This window comes from Larus michahellis, unplaced genomic scaffold (assembly GCF_964199755.1).
Source record: "Larus michahellis unplaced genomic scaffold, bLarMic1.1 SCAFFOLD_465, whole genome shotgun sequence".
In the NCBI taxonomy this organism is placed as follows: Eukaryota; Metazoa; Chordata; class Aves; order Charadriiformes; family Laridae; genus Larus; species Larus michahellis.
Window position 1 is genome coordinate 1 of NW_027436304.1, and position 16910 is coordinate 16910.

General features: G+C 69.5%; 1 protein-coding gene across 1 annotated transcript; it reads right to left on the bottom strand.

Annotated features, from left to right (window-relative positions):
- Positions 1-1100: 1100 nt before the first annotated feature.
- Positions 1101-16374, bottom strand: LOC141737190 (uncharacterized; the record flags this gene model as incomplete). The annotated part of the gene is made up of 8 exons (XM_074571831.1): positions 14106-16374; positions 12461-12560; positions 10136-10243; positions 9945-10051; positions 8159-8273; positions 7843-7908; positions 5362-5551; positions 1101-1256 (listed from the first exon to the last, which is right to left on the bottom strand). Coding segments are annotated over exons 1-8 (3100 nt in total), but the record flags the coding sequence as incomplete, so codon positions are not given.
- Between the last annotated feature and the right edge of the window lie 536 nt (positions 16375-16910).

Genomic DNA, 16910 nt, shown 5'->3' on the forward strand with positions numbered 1-16910 from the left:
CCCCCATGTTCCCCCCGTGTCCCCTCAAATCCCTCCTGTCCCCCCATGTCCCCCCGTGTCCCCTTGTCCCCCCATGTCCCTGTGTCCCCCCCATCCCCTCCTGTCCCCCTGTCCCCCCCTGTCCCCCCATGTCCCCTCAAATCCCCCGTGTCCCCATGTCCCCCCACGTCCCCCCGTGTCCCCATGTCCCCATGTTCCCCCGTGTCCCCTCAAATCCCCCGTGTCCCCATGTCCCCACTGTCCCCCCGTGTCCCCGTGTCCCCTCAAATCCCCCGTGTCCCCATGTCCCCTTGTCTCCCCACGTCCCCCCTGTCCCTGTGTCCCCCATGTCCCCCCATGTCCCCCCATGTCCTCCTGTCCCCCCATGTCCCCTCAAATACCCCGTGTCCCCATGTCCCCCCATGTCCCCATGTCCCCTTGTCTCCCCACATCCCCCCTGTCCCCTTGTCCCCCCGTGTCCCTGTGTCCTTCCTGTCCCCCCCGTCCCCCTGTGTCCCCCCATGTCCCCTCAAATCCCCCGTGTCCCCGTGGCCCTCCTGTCCCCCCATGTCCCCCCGTGTCCCCCGTGTCCTGTGTCCCCCCATGTCCCCCCCGTCCCCCCCGTCCCCCCATGTCCCCCTGTGTCCCCATGTCCCTCCTGTCCCCCTGTGTCCCCTGTCCCCCCTGTCCCCATGTCCCCACGTCCCCCCTGTCCCCCCGTGTACCCCCTGTCCCCACTGTCCCCCCATATCCCCCTGTCCCCTCAAATCCCCCATGTCCCCATGTCCCCCCGTATCCCCCCATGTCCCCGTGTCCCTGTGTCCCCCCACATCCCCCCCATCCCCCTGTCTCCTTGTCCCCCCGTGTCCCCTCAAATGCATGTCCCCATGTCCCTCCTGTCCCCCCGTATCCCCCTATGTCCCCCTGTCCCCCCACGTCCCCCCCGTCCCCTGCCCCCCCGTGTCCCTCCTGTCCCTCCCTGTCCCCCTGTCCCCCCCCGTGTCCCCCCGTGTCCCTGTGTCCCCTCAAATCCCCCGTGTCCCCCCACGTCCCCCCCGTCCCCTTGTCCCCCCGTGTCCCTGTCCCCCCCCCCGTCCCCCCCCGTGTCCCCGCGTCCCCACCTGCTGCACCAGGGCGTCCTCGCTCAGCCCCGGGGGGGGGGACGCTGCGCAGCCGCTCCATGGTCTCGTACATCCCCTGGCAGCTCCGCAGCTTCTCGGGGGTCCCCAGCGCCTGGCGCAGCAGCACCAGCCCCACGCGGAACATGATCTTCACCCCTGGGGGGGACACGGCGGGGCGTCGGCGGGGGGGGGGGACGCGGGGACGGGGACGTGGGGACGTGGATACGGGACGTGGGACGTGGATACGGGACGTGGGACGTGGATGTGGGACGTGGGGACGGACGTGGGACGTGGATACGGGACGTGGGGACGTGGGATGTGGGACGTGGGGACGTGGGGACATGGGACATGGACGTGGGACGTGGGGACATGGGGACGGACGTGGGATGTGGATACGGGACGTGGGACGTGGATGTGGGACGTGGGGACATGGGGACGGACGTGGGACGTGGATACGGGATGTGGGACGTGGATGTGGGACGTGGGGACGTGGGGACGGACGTGGGATGTGGATACGGGACGTGGGACGTGGGGACGGACGTGGGACGTGGATACGGGACGTGGGACGTGGACGTGGGACGTGGGGACATGGGGACGGACGTGGGATATGGATATGGGATGTGGGACGTGGGATGTGGTACGTGGGGATGGACGTGGGACGTGGATACGGGACGTGGGACGTGGGGACGTGGGGACGGACGTGGGACGTGGATATAGGACGTGGGACGTGGATGTGGGACGTGGGGACATGGGGACGGATGTGGGATGTGGACACGGGACGTGGGACGTGGGACGTGGGGACGTGGGGACGGACGTGGGACGTGGATGTGGGACGTGGGGACATGGGGACGGACGTGGGACGTGGATACGGGACGTGGGACGTGGATGTGGGACGTGGGGACGTGGGGACGGACGTGGGACGTGGATACGGGACGTGGGGACGGACGTGGGATGTGGATACGGGACGTGGGACGTGGATGTGGGACGTGGGGACATGGGGACGGACGTGGGACGTGGATACGGGACGTGGGACGTGGGATGGGGGACGTGGGGACGGACGTGGGACGTGGATGTGGGACGTGGGGCGTGGATGTGGGACGTGGGGACATGGGGACAGACGTGGGATGTGGATACGGGACGTGGGGACGTGGGATGTGGGACGTGGGGACATGGGGACGGACGTGGGACGTGGATGTGGGACATGGGGACATGGATGTGGGACGTGGGGACATGGGGACGGACGTGGGATGTGGATACGGGGACGTGGGACGTGGATGTGGGACGTGGGGACGTGGGACATGGACGTGGGATGTGGGGACATGGACACGGATGTGGGACGTGGATAGGGGACATGAGACGTGGACACGGATGTGGGGACATGGGACACGGACGTGGGACGTGGACAGGGACGTGCGGACATGGATGTGGGACGTGGATATGGGATGTGGGACATGAAGACATGGGACATGGGGATGTGGACACGGACGTGGGACGTGGATACGGGACATGGGACATGGAGACGTGGGGACGGACGTGGGATGTGGGGACATGGACGTGGATGTGGGACGTGGATGTGGGACGTGGATGTGGGACGTGGATGTGGGACATGGGGACATGAAGATGTGGGACGGGACAGGGACATGGACGTGGGACGTAGATGTGGGGTGGTGACACGAAGACGCGGGACGTGGGGACGTGGACACGGACGTGGGACATGGATATGGGGCGTGGGACATGGACGTGGGACGTGGATACGGGACGTGGGACATGAAGACGTGGGATGTGGGGACGTGGATGTGGGACATGGATGTGGGACGTGGGGACATGGGTACGGGATGTGGGACACGGGACATGGATGTAGGACGTGCACACGAACGTGGGACGTGGACGCGGGACACGGATACGGGACGGGGGACGTGGAGATGGGGGACGTGGGGACGTGGACGTGGACATGGGACACGGATACGGGACGGGGGACGTGGAGATGGGGGACGTGGGACGTGGACGTGGGGCCGTGGACGCGGGCCAGGGGTGAAGGACGCGGACGTTGGAGACGGACACGGGCCACGGCTCCAGCCCCCGGAGCCCAGACCTTGGGCACGGAACGGGGGCAGGGACCAGGGCGGGGGAGGTGGAGACGGGGCCCATGTCCCAGACCCCGGGTGTCCCCCCGTGTCCCCCCGTGTCCCCCCAAATCCCCCGTGTCCCCATGTCCCTCCTGTCCCCCCGTGTCCCCATGTTCCCTCGCAGAAGGACGTGGCCCAGACCCCGTGTCCCCGTGTCCCCCCGTGTCCCCCCGTGTCCCCATGTCCCCGTGTCCCCTACCCTCGCAGAAGAACATGTCCCCGTGTCCCCGTGTCCCCCCGTGTCCCCCCCACGTCCCCGTGTCCCCATGTCACCCCGTGTCCCCGTGTCCCCCCCGTGTCCCCATGTCCCCCTGTCCCCGTGCCCCCTACCCTTGCAGAAGAACATGTCCCAGACGCCGTGTCCTCATGTCCCTGTGTCCCCCCGTGTCCCTGTGTCCCCGTGTCCCCCCCATGTCCCCGTGTCCCCGTGTCCCCCCCGTGCCCCCTACCCTCGCAGAAGAACGTGTCCCAGACCCCATGTCCCCATGTCCCCATGTCCCCGTGTCCCCGTGCCCCCTACCCCCCCTACCCTCATAGAAGAACATGTCCCAGACCCTGTGTCCCCGTGTCCCCATGTCCCTGTGTCCCCCCATGTCCCCACGTCCCCCCCCGTGTCCCCGTGTCCCCGTGTCCCCCCTGTGCCCCCTACCCTCGCAGAATAACGTGTCCCAGACCCCATGTCCCCGTGTCCCCATGTCCCCCCCCATGTCCCTGTGTCCCCGTGTCCCCCCGTGTCCCCCCCGTGTCCCCGTGTCCCCCCTGTGCCCCCTACCCTCACAGAAGAACATCTGCCAGACCCCATGTCCCTGTGTCCCAGTGTCCCCCCATGTCCCCGTGTCCCTGTGTCCCCCCGTGTCCCCTACCCTCGCAGAAGAACATCTCCCAGACCTCGTGTCCCCATGTCCCCATGTCCCCCTGTGTCCCCGTGTCCCCCCGTCCCCCCATGTCCCCCCGTGTCCCTGTGTCCCCCCATCCCCCCATGTCCCCCCCCATGTCCCTGTGTCCCCGTGTCCCCCCGTGTCCCCCCCCGTGTCCCCCCCGTGCCCCCTATCCTTGCAGAAGAACATGTCCCAGACCCATGTCCCCGTGTCCCCATGTCCCCCTGTGTCCCCGTGTCCCCATGTCCCCATGTCCCCCCCCGCGTCCCCATGTCCCCCCGTGTCCCCGTGTCCCCCCGTGTCCTCTCGTGTCCCCATGTCCCCCCCCGTGTCCCCGTGTCCCCGTGTCCCCCCCGTGCCCCCTACCCTCGCAGAACATCTCCCAGACCCCATGTCCCCACGTCCCCCTGTGTCCCCGTGTCCCCATGTCCCCCCCCGCGTCCCCATGTCCCCCCGTGTCCCCGTGTCCCCCCCGTGCCCCCTACCCTCGCAGAAGAACATGTCCCAGACCCCATGTCCCCATGTCCCCCTGTGTCCCCATGTCCCCATGTCCCCCCCGTGTCCCCGTGTCCCCCCGTGTCCCCGGGTCCCCCCCGTGCCCCCTACCCTTGCAGAAGAACATGTCCCAGACCCGTGTCCCCGTGTCCCCACGTCCCCCTGTGTCCCCGTGTCCCCATGTCCCCCCATGTCCCCCCATGTCCCCCCATGTCCCCCCGTGTCCCTGTGTCCCCCCGTGTCCCCATGTCCCCCCCCGTGTCCCCGTGTCCCCGTGTCCCCCCCGTGCCCCCTACCCTCGCAGAAGAACATCTCCCAGACCCCATGTCCCCATGTCCCCCTGTCCCCGTGTCCCCATGTCCCCCCATGTCCCCCCGTGTCCCTGTGTCCCTGTGTCCCCATGTCCCCCCCCGCGTCCCCATGTCCCCCCGTGTCCCCGTGTCCCCGTGTCCCCCCGTGCCCCCTACCCTTGCAGAAGAACATGTCCCAGACCCATGTCCCTGTGTCCCCATGTCCCCCTGTGTCCCCGTGTCCCCATGTCCCCATGTCCCCCCCCGCGTCCCCATGTCCCCCCGTGTGTCCCCGTGTCCCCGTGTCCCCCCCGTGCCCCCTACCCTCGCAGAAGAACATCTCCCAGACCCCATGTCCCCATGTCCCCGTGTCCCCCCATCCCCCCATGTCCCCCCATCCCCCCATGTCCCCCCGTGTCCCCGTGCCCCCCCCCGTGTCCCCGTGTCCCCGTGTCCCCGCCGTGGCCCCTACCCTCGCAGAAGAACATGTCCCAGACGCGCAGGACGGCGGCCCAGGGCAGGCTGCGGGCGAAGATGCACATGAACCACTCCGTCAGGTAAAGCACCGGCTCCACCCGGAAGCGCCGCAGGTGCCGGTGGGCGGCGGGGGCCGCGCGGCGCAGCAGCGCCCCGAACACCTCCCCGTCCAGCTGCACCGCCTCCTGGGGGGGCAACGGGGCGCGTCAGGGGGGGCCCCGCCTCCTCCGGCCCCCCACGCGGCCCCACGGACCCATCCGTCGGCCCCCTCCCTTGACCGCCGCCCTCCTTCAGTGGCCTCTGCGGACCCCCATTGACCCCCACGGAACCCCCCTTGACCCCCGTTGACCACCACGGACCACCATGGACCTCCATTGACCACCACGGACCACCGTGGACCTCCATTGGCCTCCATGGACCACCACTGAGCCCCCATGGACCACCATGGACCACTATTGACCACCATTGACCACCGTTGACCCCCCATGGACCACCATGGACCACCATTGACCACTATTGACGACCATTAACCTCCATCGACCCCCATTAACCCCCATGGACCACCACTGACCCCCATTGACCACCACTGACCACCATTGACCACTATTGACAACCACCGACCTCCATTGACCCCCACGGACCCCCATTGACTCCCATTGACCCCCATTGACCACCACGGACCCCCCCTTGACTCCCATTGACCCCCATTGACCACCACGGACCCCCCTTGACCCCCATGGACCACCACTGAGCCCCATGGACCACCACTGAGCCCCCATGGACCACCATGGACCACTATTGACCACCATTGACCACCGTTGACCCCCCATGGACCACCATGGACCACCATTGACCACTATTGACGACCATTAAGCTCCATTGACCCCCATTGACCCCCATGGACCCCCATGGACCACCACTGATCCCCATTGACCACCACTGGCCACCATTGACCACTATTGACAACCACCGACCTCCATTGACCCCCACGGACCCCCATTGACTCCCATTGACCCCCATTGACCACCACGGACCCCCCTTGACCCCCATGGACCACCACTGAGCCCCATGGGCCACCACTGAGCCCCCATGGACCACCATGGACCACTATTGACCACCGTTGATCCCCCATGGACCACCACGGACCACCATGGACCACCATAGACCACTATTAACAACCAGCGACCTCCATTGACCACCACAGACCCCCATTGACCCCCATGGAGCACCGCTGAGCCCCCACGGACCACCACTGACCACTATTGACCACCGTTGACTTTCATTGACTTCCATTGGCCACCATGGACCCCCATTGACCCTCATTGACCCCCATTGACCACCATGGACCCCCATGGACCACCACTGGCCCCCGTTGACCCCCATTGACCACCATCACATCCCACTGACCCCCATCGACCCACGGCCTCCTGTTGACCACCATTGGCCCCCATTGACGACCATTGGCCACCATCGACCCCCATTGAGCCCCATTGACCCACGGCCTCCTGTTGCCCCCATTGACGACCATTGACCCCCGTTGACCCCCACTGACATCCACGGACCACCGCCGGCCCCCGTTGACCCCTATTGACCCCCGCTGGCCCCCGTTGGCCCCCGTTGACCCCCATCCCCCCCCCATTGGCCCCCATTGACGCCCATTGACCCACGGCCTCCTGTTGCCCCCATTGACGACCATTGACCCCCGTTGACCCCCACTGACATCCATGGACCACCGCCGGCCCCCGTTGACCCCTATTGACCCCCGCTGGCCCCCGTTGGCCCCCGTCCCCCCCACATTGGCCCCCATTGACGCCCATTGACCCACGGCCTCCTGTTGCCCCGATTGATGACCATTGAGCCCCGTTAACCCCCACTGACATCCATGGACCACCGCTGGCCCCCGTTGACCCCTATTGACCCCCACTGGCCCCCGTTGGCCCCCGTTGACCCCCATCCCCCCCACATTGGCCCCCATTGACCCCCATTGACCCACGGCCTCCTGTTGCCCCCATTGACGACCATTGACCCCCGTTGACCCCCACTGACATCCATGGACCACCGCTGGCCCCCGTTGACCCCTATTGACCCCCGCTGGCCCCTGTTGGCCCCCGTCCCCCCCACATTGGCCCCCATTGACGCCCATTGACCCACGGCCTCCTGTTGCCCCCATTGACGACCATTGACCCCCGTTGACCCCCACTGACATCCATGGACCACCGCTGGCCCCCGTTGACCCCTATTGACCCCCACTGGCCCCCGTTGGCCCCCGTTGACCCCCATCCCCCCCACATTGGCCCCCATTGACCCCCATTGACCCACGGCCTCCTGTTGCCCCCATTGACGACCATTGACCCCCACTGACATCCACGGACCACCGCTGGCCCCCGTTGACTCCTATTGACCCCCGTTGGCCCCCGTTGACCCCCAACCCCCCCTCGTTGCCCCCCGTTGCCCCCCCCGAGCCCCGAACCCTCACCAGGCCGGCGCTGTAGTAGCCGGGCAGGTATTTCTCGCAGATCTGCACCAGGCACCAGAAGGCTTGCTGGGGGGGGGGGGGAGGGGAGGGGCGGGGGAGGGGGGGTCAGCGGGGGGACCCCGGCCTCCGGGAACCACCCCCCCCCAACCTCCCCCCCCCCCCACCCCCCAACCTCCCCAACTCCCCCCACGTCCCCCCAACCTCCCCGCAGCCCCCCTCCCTCCCCCAGGCCCGCCGTGACCCCCCCCCCCCTCCAAGCGCCCGGTGACCCCCCCCGGTGACCCCCCCCGGTGACCCGGTGACCCCGTGACCTCACCTCGGCGGGCATGTGCATGAGGAGGACGGCGGCCACGGGGGCCTGGGCCTGGCAGTAGCCCTCCTGGGGCCGGTAGACGGTGTAGGCCTTGAGCACGCGGTACAGGTCCTGCTGCCTGCGGGCGGGGCCGGGCGGGGCCGGGAGGGGAGGAGTCAGAGAGCGCAAAGGAAAGGGGGGGGGGGGGGGGGCAGGAGGGAGGGGGAGGGGCCAATGGGCAAGGGGAGGAGCCAACCCAAAGGGGGAGGAGCCAATGGGAGGGGGGGACACAAAGGGGGGGTGGCCAAAGCGGGGGAGGAGCCAGTGGGGAGTGGGAGGAGTCAAGCCAAGGGGGTGGGGCCAAAGGGGAGGGGGAGGAGCCAATGGGGGTAAGCCAAAGGGGGTGTGGCCAAGCCGAGGGAGGAGCCAATGGGGAGGGGGAGGAGCCAACGACGAGGGGGTGTGGCCAAGCCCAAGGGGGAGGAGCCAAAGGGGAGGGGCCAACGAGGAGGGGGTGTGGCCAACCCCCAAGGGGGAGGAGCCAATGGGGAGTGGGAGGAGCCAAGCCAAAGGGGGAGGGGCCATCCCAGAGGGGGAGGAGCCAATGGGAAGGGGAGGAGCCAAGGCGAAGGGGGAGGGGCCAAAGGGGAGGGGGAGGAGCCAACGAGGAGGGGGCGTGGCCAGCCCCCAAGGGGGAGGAGCCAATGGGGAGTGGGAGGAGCCAAGCCAAAGGGGGAGGGGCCATCCCAGAGGGGGAGGAGCCAAGACAAAGGGGGAGGAGCCAAAGGGGGGAGGAGCCAACGAGGAGGGGGCATGGCCAACCCCAAGGGGGAGGAGCCAAAGGGGAGGGGCCAACGAGGAGGGGGCGTGGCCAATCCCCAAGGGGGAGGAGCCAAGCCAAAGGGGGTGGGGCCATCCCAGAGGGGGAGGAGCCAACGAGGAGGGGGTGTGGCCAAGCCCCAAGGGGGAGGAGCCAATGGGGAGGGGGAGGATCCAAGCCAAAGGGGGAGCGGCCATCCCAGAGGGGGAGGAGCCAACGGGAAGGGGAGGAGCCAAGGCAAAGGGGGAGGAGCCAAAGGGGGGAGGAGCCAACGAGAAGGGGCGTGGCCAACCCCAAGGGGGAGGAGCCAAAGGGAGGGGGAGGAGCCAACGAGGAGGGGGCGTGGCCAGCCCCCAAGGGGGAGGAGCCAAGCCAAAGGGGGAGGGGCCATCCCAGAGGGGGAGGAGCCAATGGGGGTAAGCCAAAGGGGGTGTGGCCAAGCTGAGGGAGGAGCCAATGGGGAGGGGGAGGAGCCAACGAGGAGGGGGTGTGGCCAAGCCCCAAGGGGGAGGAGCCAATGGGGAGGGGGAGGATCCAAGCCAAAGGGGGAGGGGCCATCCCAGAGGGGGAGGAGCCAACGGGAAGGGGAGGAGCCAAGGCAAAGGGGGAGGGGCCAAAGGGGAGGGGGCGTGGCCAACCCCAAGGGGGAGTTGCCAAAGGGGAGGGGCCAACGAGGAGGGGGCGTGGCCAGCCCCCAAGGGGGAGGAGCCAAGCCAAAGGGGGCGGGGCCCAACCCAGAGTGGGAGGAGCCACCCCGGAATGGTGGGGGGCGTGGCCAGCGGGGGGAGGGGGCGTGGCTCCACCCTGGGGGCGTGGCTTTCCCGCGCCTCCCCATTCACAGCCACGCTTTGCGGGTGGTTGTTGGGGGGGGGGGGGGGGGGAGGCCCTTTAGCGGGCGTGTCCCCGGCTGGGCGTGTCGCCGGGGGGGGTGGGCGTGTCGCCGGGGGGGGTGGGCGTGTCCCCGGGGCGTGGCCGGTGGGCGTGTCCTACCCGTGCCCCCCGCGGGCGACGAACATCTCGTGGAAGGGGAACTGGCGGTGCAGGTCCTTCTCGATGGCCTCCAGCCACCGCGGCTCCCCCGGCGCCCGCTCCAGCTCCTGGGGAAAGGGCCCGGGGGTGACGTCACCGGCCCCGCCCCGGCCCCGCCCCGGCCACACCCCGGCCCCGCCCCGGCCACCCACCTGGAAGAGGCCGGGGTTGGCGTCCAGCAGCGCCTGGCTGTGGGACAGCAGCTGCCAGGCCCGCGCCCGCAGCGAGGAGGGGATGCCCTTGCGGCAGCGCAGCTTCACCTGCCCCACGGCGCGACCCACGGCGGGCGGGAGGCACGGGGAGACCCACGGCGCGACCCACGGGCAGCGGGAAGCACGGTGAGGCCCGCGGCGGGACCCACAGACAGCGGGAAGCACGGTGAGACCCACGGCAGGACCCACGGATGGACAAACCCACAGCCAGACCCACGGCAGGACCCACGGCGGGACCCACGGCGGGACCCACAGACAGCGGGAAGCACAGCGAGACCCACGGCAGGACCCACGGATGGACAAACCCGCAGCCAGACCCACGGCAGGACCCACGGCGGGACCCACAGACAGCAGGAAGCACGGTGAGACCCACAGCAGGACCCATGGCAGGACCCATGGATGGACAAACCCACAGCCAGACCCACGGCGGGACCCACAGACAGTGGGAAGCACAGCAAGACCCACGGCAGGACCCACGGATGGACAAACCCGCAGCCAGACCCACGGCGGGACCCACGGCGGGACCCACAGACAGCGGGAACCACAGTGAGACCCACGGCAGGACCCACAGATGGACAAACCCACAGCCAGACCCACGGCGGGACCCACAGACAGCGGGAACCATGGTGAGACCCACAGCAGGACCCATGGCAGGACCCATGGATGGACAAACCCACAGCCAGACCCACGGCGGGACCCACAGACAGTGGGAAGCACAGTGAGGCCCACGGCAGGACCCACGGATGGACAAACCCGCAGCCAGACCCACGGCGGGACCCACAGACAGCGGGAACCACAGTGAGACCCACGGTAGGACCCACAGATGGACCCACAGATGGACAAACCCACAGCCAGACCCACAGCGGGACCCACAGACAGCGGGAACCACAGTGAGACCCACGGCAGGACCCACAGACGGACCCACAGATGGACAAACCCACAGCCAGACCCACGGCGGGACCCACAGACAGTGGGAAGCACAGTGAGGCCCACGGCAGGACCCACGGATGGACAGACCCACAGCCAGACCCACGGCAGGACCCACAGACAGCAGGAAGCACGGTGAGACCCACGGCAGGACCCACAGATGGACCCACAGATGGACAAACCCACAGCAGGACCCATGGCACGACCCACGGCACGACCCACGGCACGACCCACAGGTGGACAGACCCATGGTGAGACCCACGGATGGACAAACCCGCAGCCAGACCCACAGCAGGACCCATAGATCGACCCACGGATGAACAGACCCACGGCAGGACCCACAGCGAGACCAACAGATGGACCCACGGCGAGACCCACGGCGAGACCCACAGACGGATGGACCCACGGACGGAGAGATCCACGGAGAGACCGATGGACGGAGAGACCCACGGCGAGACCCACGGATGGACGGACCCACGGCGAGACCCACCGCAGGACCCACGGACGGAGAGACGTGGGGCGAGACGGAGAGATGGAGAGAGCCACGGTGAGACCCACGGCCAGACCCACAGCGAGACCCACGGCCCCCACCGTCAGGCAGATGCACCCCCCGCGGCCTGCTATGGGGCAGGAGAACCCCCCCAAACCCACCTATGGGGCAGCAGAAACTCCCCAGGGTCCGCTGTGGGGCAGAACGACCCCCCCCAACCCCTTCTATGGGGCAGGAAGAATCCCTCTCACGCTGCTATGGGGAGAAAAAGGCCCCCAGCACCTGCTATAGGGCAGAACCCCCCACCAAAGCCCTCTATGGGGCAGGAAAACCCCCCAAACCCTTCTATGGGGCAGGAAGAAGCCCCCCCAACCCCGCTATGGGGCAGGAGAATACCCCCAAGTCCTGTCATGGGGCAAAGAAACCTCTCCAAACCTTTCTATGGGGCAGGAAATACCCCCCCAAACCCTTCTATGGGGCAGGAGGTACCCCCCCAAACCCTTCTATGGGGCAGGAAACCCCCCGCAACCCCGCTATGGGGAGGAGAATGCCCCCAAGACCTATCTATAGGGCAGAGAAACCCCCCCCCAACCTCTCTATGGGGCGGGAGAGCCCCCCAAACCCTTCTATGGGGCAGGAGGAGCCCCCCTGACCCTGCTATGGGGCAGCAGAACACCCCCAAGACCTGTATGAGGCAGGGAAACCCCCCTCGGACCCTTCTATGGGGCGGAAAACCCCCCAGAATCCCCTCCCGGGTGGTAATATCCGCCCCCCCCCCCCCCCCAGCCCGCTATGGGTCAGGACACCCCCCCCCCCACCCCCCCAAGCCGCTATGGGGCAGGACCCACCTTCTGGTAGCGGCGCGAGAGCCACTTGTCCCAGTGGTTGAACATCTCCAGCCACTTCAGCTCCCGCTGCCGCCCCACATCCACGGGCACCGAGCTCTCCCTGGGGGGCAGGGGGCGGTTGGGGGGCCCCACACCCTCCAGCCCCACAGATTCCCCCCCGGGCACCCACCCAGCCCCACAGCGAGCCCCTCCCCGCCGACCCCAGCCCCACATCTCGGGGGTCCCGACTCCCCCCAGCCCCACAGATCCCCCCAAGTACCCACCCAGCCCCACATCTGGGCGGCCACAAGTCCCCCCAGCCCCACAGATCCCTCCTGGGCACCCACCCAGCCCCACATTTTGGGGATCCCCACACCCCCCAGCCCCACATTTGGGGGGTCCCCACACCCCCAACCCCCCCCAGGCACCCCCACAGCCCCACATTTTGGGGGGTCCCAACTCCCCCAACCCCCCCAAACAGCCCCCCAGCCCCACATCTGGGGGGTCCCAACTCCCCCCAGCCCCACAGATCCCTCCTGGGCACCCACCCAGCCCCATATCTTGGGGGTCCCAACTCCCCCCAGCCCCACAGATCCCTCCTGGGCACCCCCCCAGCCCCACATTTTGGGGGTCCCAACTCCCCCAACCCCCCCAAACACCCCCGCAGCCCCACATCTGGGGGGTCCCGACTCCCCCCAGCCCCACAGATCCCCCCAAGCACCCACCCCGCCCCACATCTGGGGGGTCCTCACACCCCCAACCCCCCCAAACACCCCCCCAGCCCCACATTTGAGGGGTCCCCACACCCCCAACCCCCCCAGGCACCCCCCCAGCCCCACATTTTGGGGGTCGCAACTCCCCCAACCCCCCCAAACACCCCCCCCAGCCCCACATCTGGGGGGTCCCGACTCCCCCCAGCCCCACAGATCCCCCCAAGCACCCACCCAGCCCCACATTTTGGGGCTCCGCACACCCCCAACCCCCCCGAACACCCCCCCAGCCCCACATCTGGGGGGTCCCAACTCCCCCAACCCCCCCAAACACGCCCCCAGCCCCACATTTTGGGGGTCCCAACTCCCCCAACCCCCCCAAACACCCCCCCCAGCCCCACATCTGGGGGGTCCCGACTCCCCCCAGCCCCACAGATCCCCCCAAGCACCCACCCAGCCCCACATTTTGGGGCTCCGCACACCCCCAACCCCCCCGAACACCCCCCCAGCCCCACATCTGGGGGGTCCCAACTCCCCCAACCCCCCCAAACACGCCCCCAGCCCCACATTTTGGGGGTCCCAACTCCCCCAACCCCCCCAAACACCCCCCCCAGCCCCACATCTGGGGGGTCCCGACTCCCCCCAGCCCCACAGATCCCCCCAAGCACCCACCCCGCCCCACATCTGGGGGGTCCTCACACCCCCAACCCCCCCAAACACCCCCCCAGCCCCACATTTTGGGGGGTCCCCACACCCCCAACCCCCCCAGGCACCCCCCCAGCCCCACCGCAACCCCCCCCCGCCGCCCCCAGCCCCCCATCTGGGGGATCGCAGCCCCCCCCCCCTCCCTCCCGGGGAACCCGGAGGTGCCGCGTTGCGGGGGGGGGGGGAGCAGGGGGGCAGGCAGCCCACCCGCCGTGGGGCGGCAGGAGCCCCCCCGCCGTGGGGCGACTCACGGGCTCTGGCTGTACTGGCTGCCCCCCAGGAAGCCGTAGCGGTCGGTGCGGCGATAGGAGGGTCCGGCCGCCTCCGAGTCGGAGCCCACGGAGCTGCCGTCGTCGGGGAAGGGACCCGCCAGCGACTCCAGGGTCCCCGAGAGGACGCTCACCGAGTCCAGCTCCGTCCCCCGCGGCCCCGGGATGCCGGGCCCCAGGCTGCCCTGCGACCCCCGGCCCCCCAGGCTCCGCTCTCCCGGCGCCCCCCAAGCGCTCGTCGGCCAGGCCTGACACGGGCCGGCCTCCAAGATGGCCGCCGGGGGGGAGGCCGCCGGTCCCGCCGCCTCGTTGGTCGCCGTCGACCTTCTACCGGGCTCTGTCGGCTCTCCGTCGGCCGCCGTTGCCCCCAAGATGGCCGACGACGATCTCTCCGGCTCCTCGTTGGCCGCTGTTGCCCCCGCGTTGGTCTCCCTTAAGCCCACGTTGGCTATCGTTGAGCCCAAGATGGCCGCCGTCGCCACCCCACGGGCTTCCGCCTCCTCGTTGGTCACCGTCGGCCTTCGGCCGGGCTCTGTCGGCTCTCCATCGGCCACCGTTGCCCCCAAGATGGCCGACGCCAATCTCCCCGGCTCCTCATTGGCCGCCGTTGACGCCGCGTCGGCCTCCGCTGGCTCCCCGTTGGCCGCCGTTGCCCCCGCGTTGGTCTCCCTCGAGCCCGCGTTGGCTGTCGTTGAGCCCAAGATGGCCGCCGTCGCCATCCCACGGGCTTCCGCCTCCTCGTTGGTCACCGTCGGCCTTCTACCGGGCTCTGTCGGCTCTCCGTCGGCCACCGTTGCCCCCAAGATGGCCGACACCGATCTCCCGCCGGCTTCCGGCTCCTCATTGGCCGCCGCTGACCCCGCGTTGGTCTCCGTTGACTCTCCGTTGGCCGCCGTTGACCCCACATTGGCCGTTGTTGACGCCAAGATGGCCGCCCTCCTCTTCCTGTGGGCTTCTGGCTCCTCGGTGGCCGCCGTTGACCCCGAGGCGGCCGCCATTGACCCGGAAGTGGCTACCGTCGACCCGGAGGTGGCTACCGCTGACCCCGCGCTGGTCACCGTTGAGCTCAAGATGGCCGTCATTGATGTCCCACGGGCTTCTGGCTCCTCATTGGTTGCCGTTGACCCCACGCTGGCCACCATTGACCCGGAGGTGGCCACTCTTGACCCCGCGCTGGTCACCGTTGACCCCAAGATGGCCACTGCTGACCTCACGCAGGCTTCTGGCTCCTCGTTGGCCACCGTTGACCCCACGGTGGCCACCGTTGACCCCGCGGTGGCCGTCGCTGACCCCGAAGTGGCCACTGTTGGCCCCAAGATGGCCTCCACTGACCTCCCGTGGGCTCCTGGCTCCTCGTTGGCTGCTGTTGACCCCGAAGTGGCCACCGTTGACCCTGAAGTGGCCACCGCTGGCCCCAAGATGGCCGCTGCTGACTTCCCATGGGCTCCTGGCTCCTCATTGGCCACTGTTAACCCCGCGTTGGCTGTTGTTGACCCTGCGTTGGCCACCATTGACTCCGAAGTGGCCACCGTTGACCCTGAAGTGGCCACCGTTGACCCCAAAGTGGCCACCGTTGGCCCCAAGATGGCCGCTGCTGACTTCCCATGGGCTCCTGGCTCCTCGTTGGCCACCGTTAACCCCGCGTTGGCTGTCGTTGACCCCGCGTTGGCCACCGTTGACTCCCAAGTGGCCACCATTGGCCGCAAAGTGGCTGCCGTTGGCCCCAAGATGGCCTCCACTGACCTCCCGTGGGCTCCTGGCTCCTCGTTGGCCACCGTTGACACCGAAGTGGCCACCACTGGCCGCAAAGTGGCCGCCGTTGGCCCCCAGATGGCCTCCACTGACCTCCCATGGGCTCCTGGCTCCTCGTTGGCCGCCGTTGGCCCCGAAGTGGCCGCCGTTGGCCCCAAGATGGCTTCCACTGACCTCCCGTGGGCTCCCGGCTCCTCGTTGGCCGCCGTCGACCCCGCGCCGGTGGCCGTTGACCCCAAGATGGCGGCCGCCGACCCCCCGCCGCCTTCCGGCCCCCGATTGGCCGCCGCCGCCCTCGCCTCGGCCTCCCCCGACCCCGCCGCGCCCTTTGACCCCCGCGGGCCCCCATTGGCCGCCGGCGGGGGGAGGGGGGGGGTCCCGGCGGGTTCCGCCACCCCATTGGCCAGCGGGGGGCGGGGGGGCGGGGGGGCCACCTTGGGGCGTGGCCGGGCGGGGCGCGGGGGGGGCGCGGGAGGCCCCGTTTCCATGGCGACGGAGCGCGGGGGGGGGGGGGGGGGGGGGGGTGTCGCCCCCGGGGCCTTGGAGGAAGCGGCGGCGGCGGCGGCGGCGGCGACCCCCGGGCCCCGCCCACCGCGGCTGCGCGCGCACGCCCGCCCCCCCCCCCGCCGGCGGCCAATCAGCGCGCGGCCCCGCCCCCCCGCCTCCCGCCCTCCCATTGGCTGAGGGGGAAGAGGGGGTGGGCGCGGCGGCGCCGGGTAGGAAGGGGAAGCGGAGGGAGAGGCGCGCGGCCAATCAGAGGGCGGCAGGGGCGGGGAAAAGGGAGGCGCGGCCAATCAGCGCGCGGCGGGCGGGAGGGGTGGGGGGGGAGCGGGGGGGGGGACGCGCGGGCGCGGCCGCCAACGGGAGAGCGGGGCGGGGGCGGCGCTGCCGGCCAATGGGAGCGCGGGGCGGGCGCGGCGGCGGCTCCGGCCAATAGGAAGGCGGCGCAGACAGCGCGGGGCGGGCACAGCGGCCACCGCGGCCAATGGGTAGGCAGGGGGTGGGCCCCGCGGCTCCGCCGGCCAATGGGAAGGC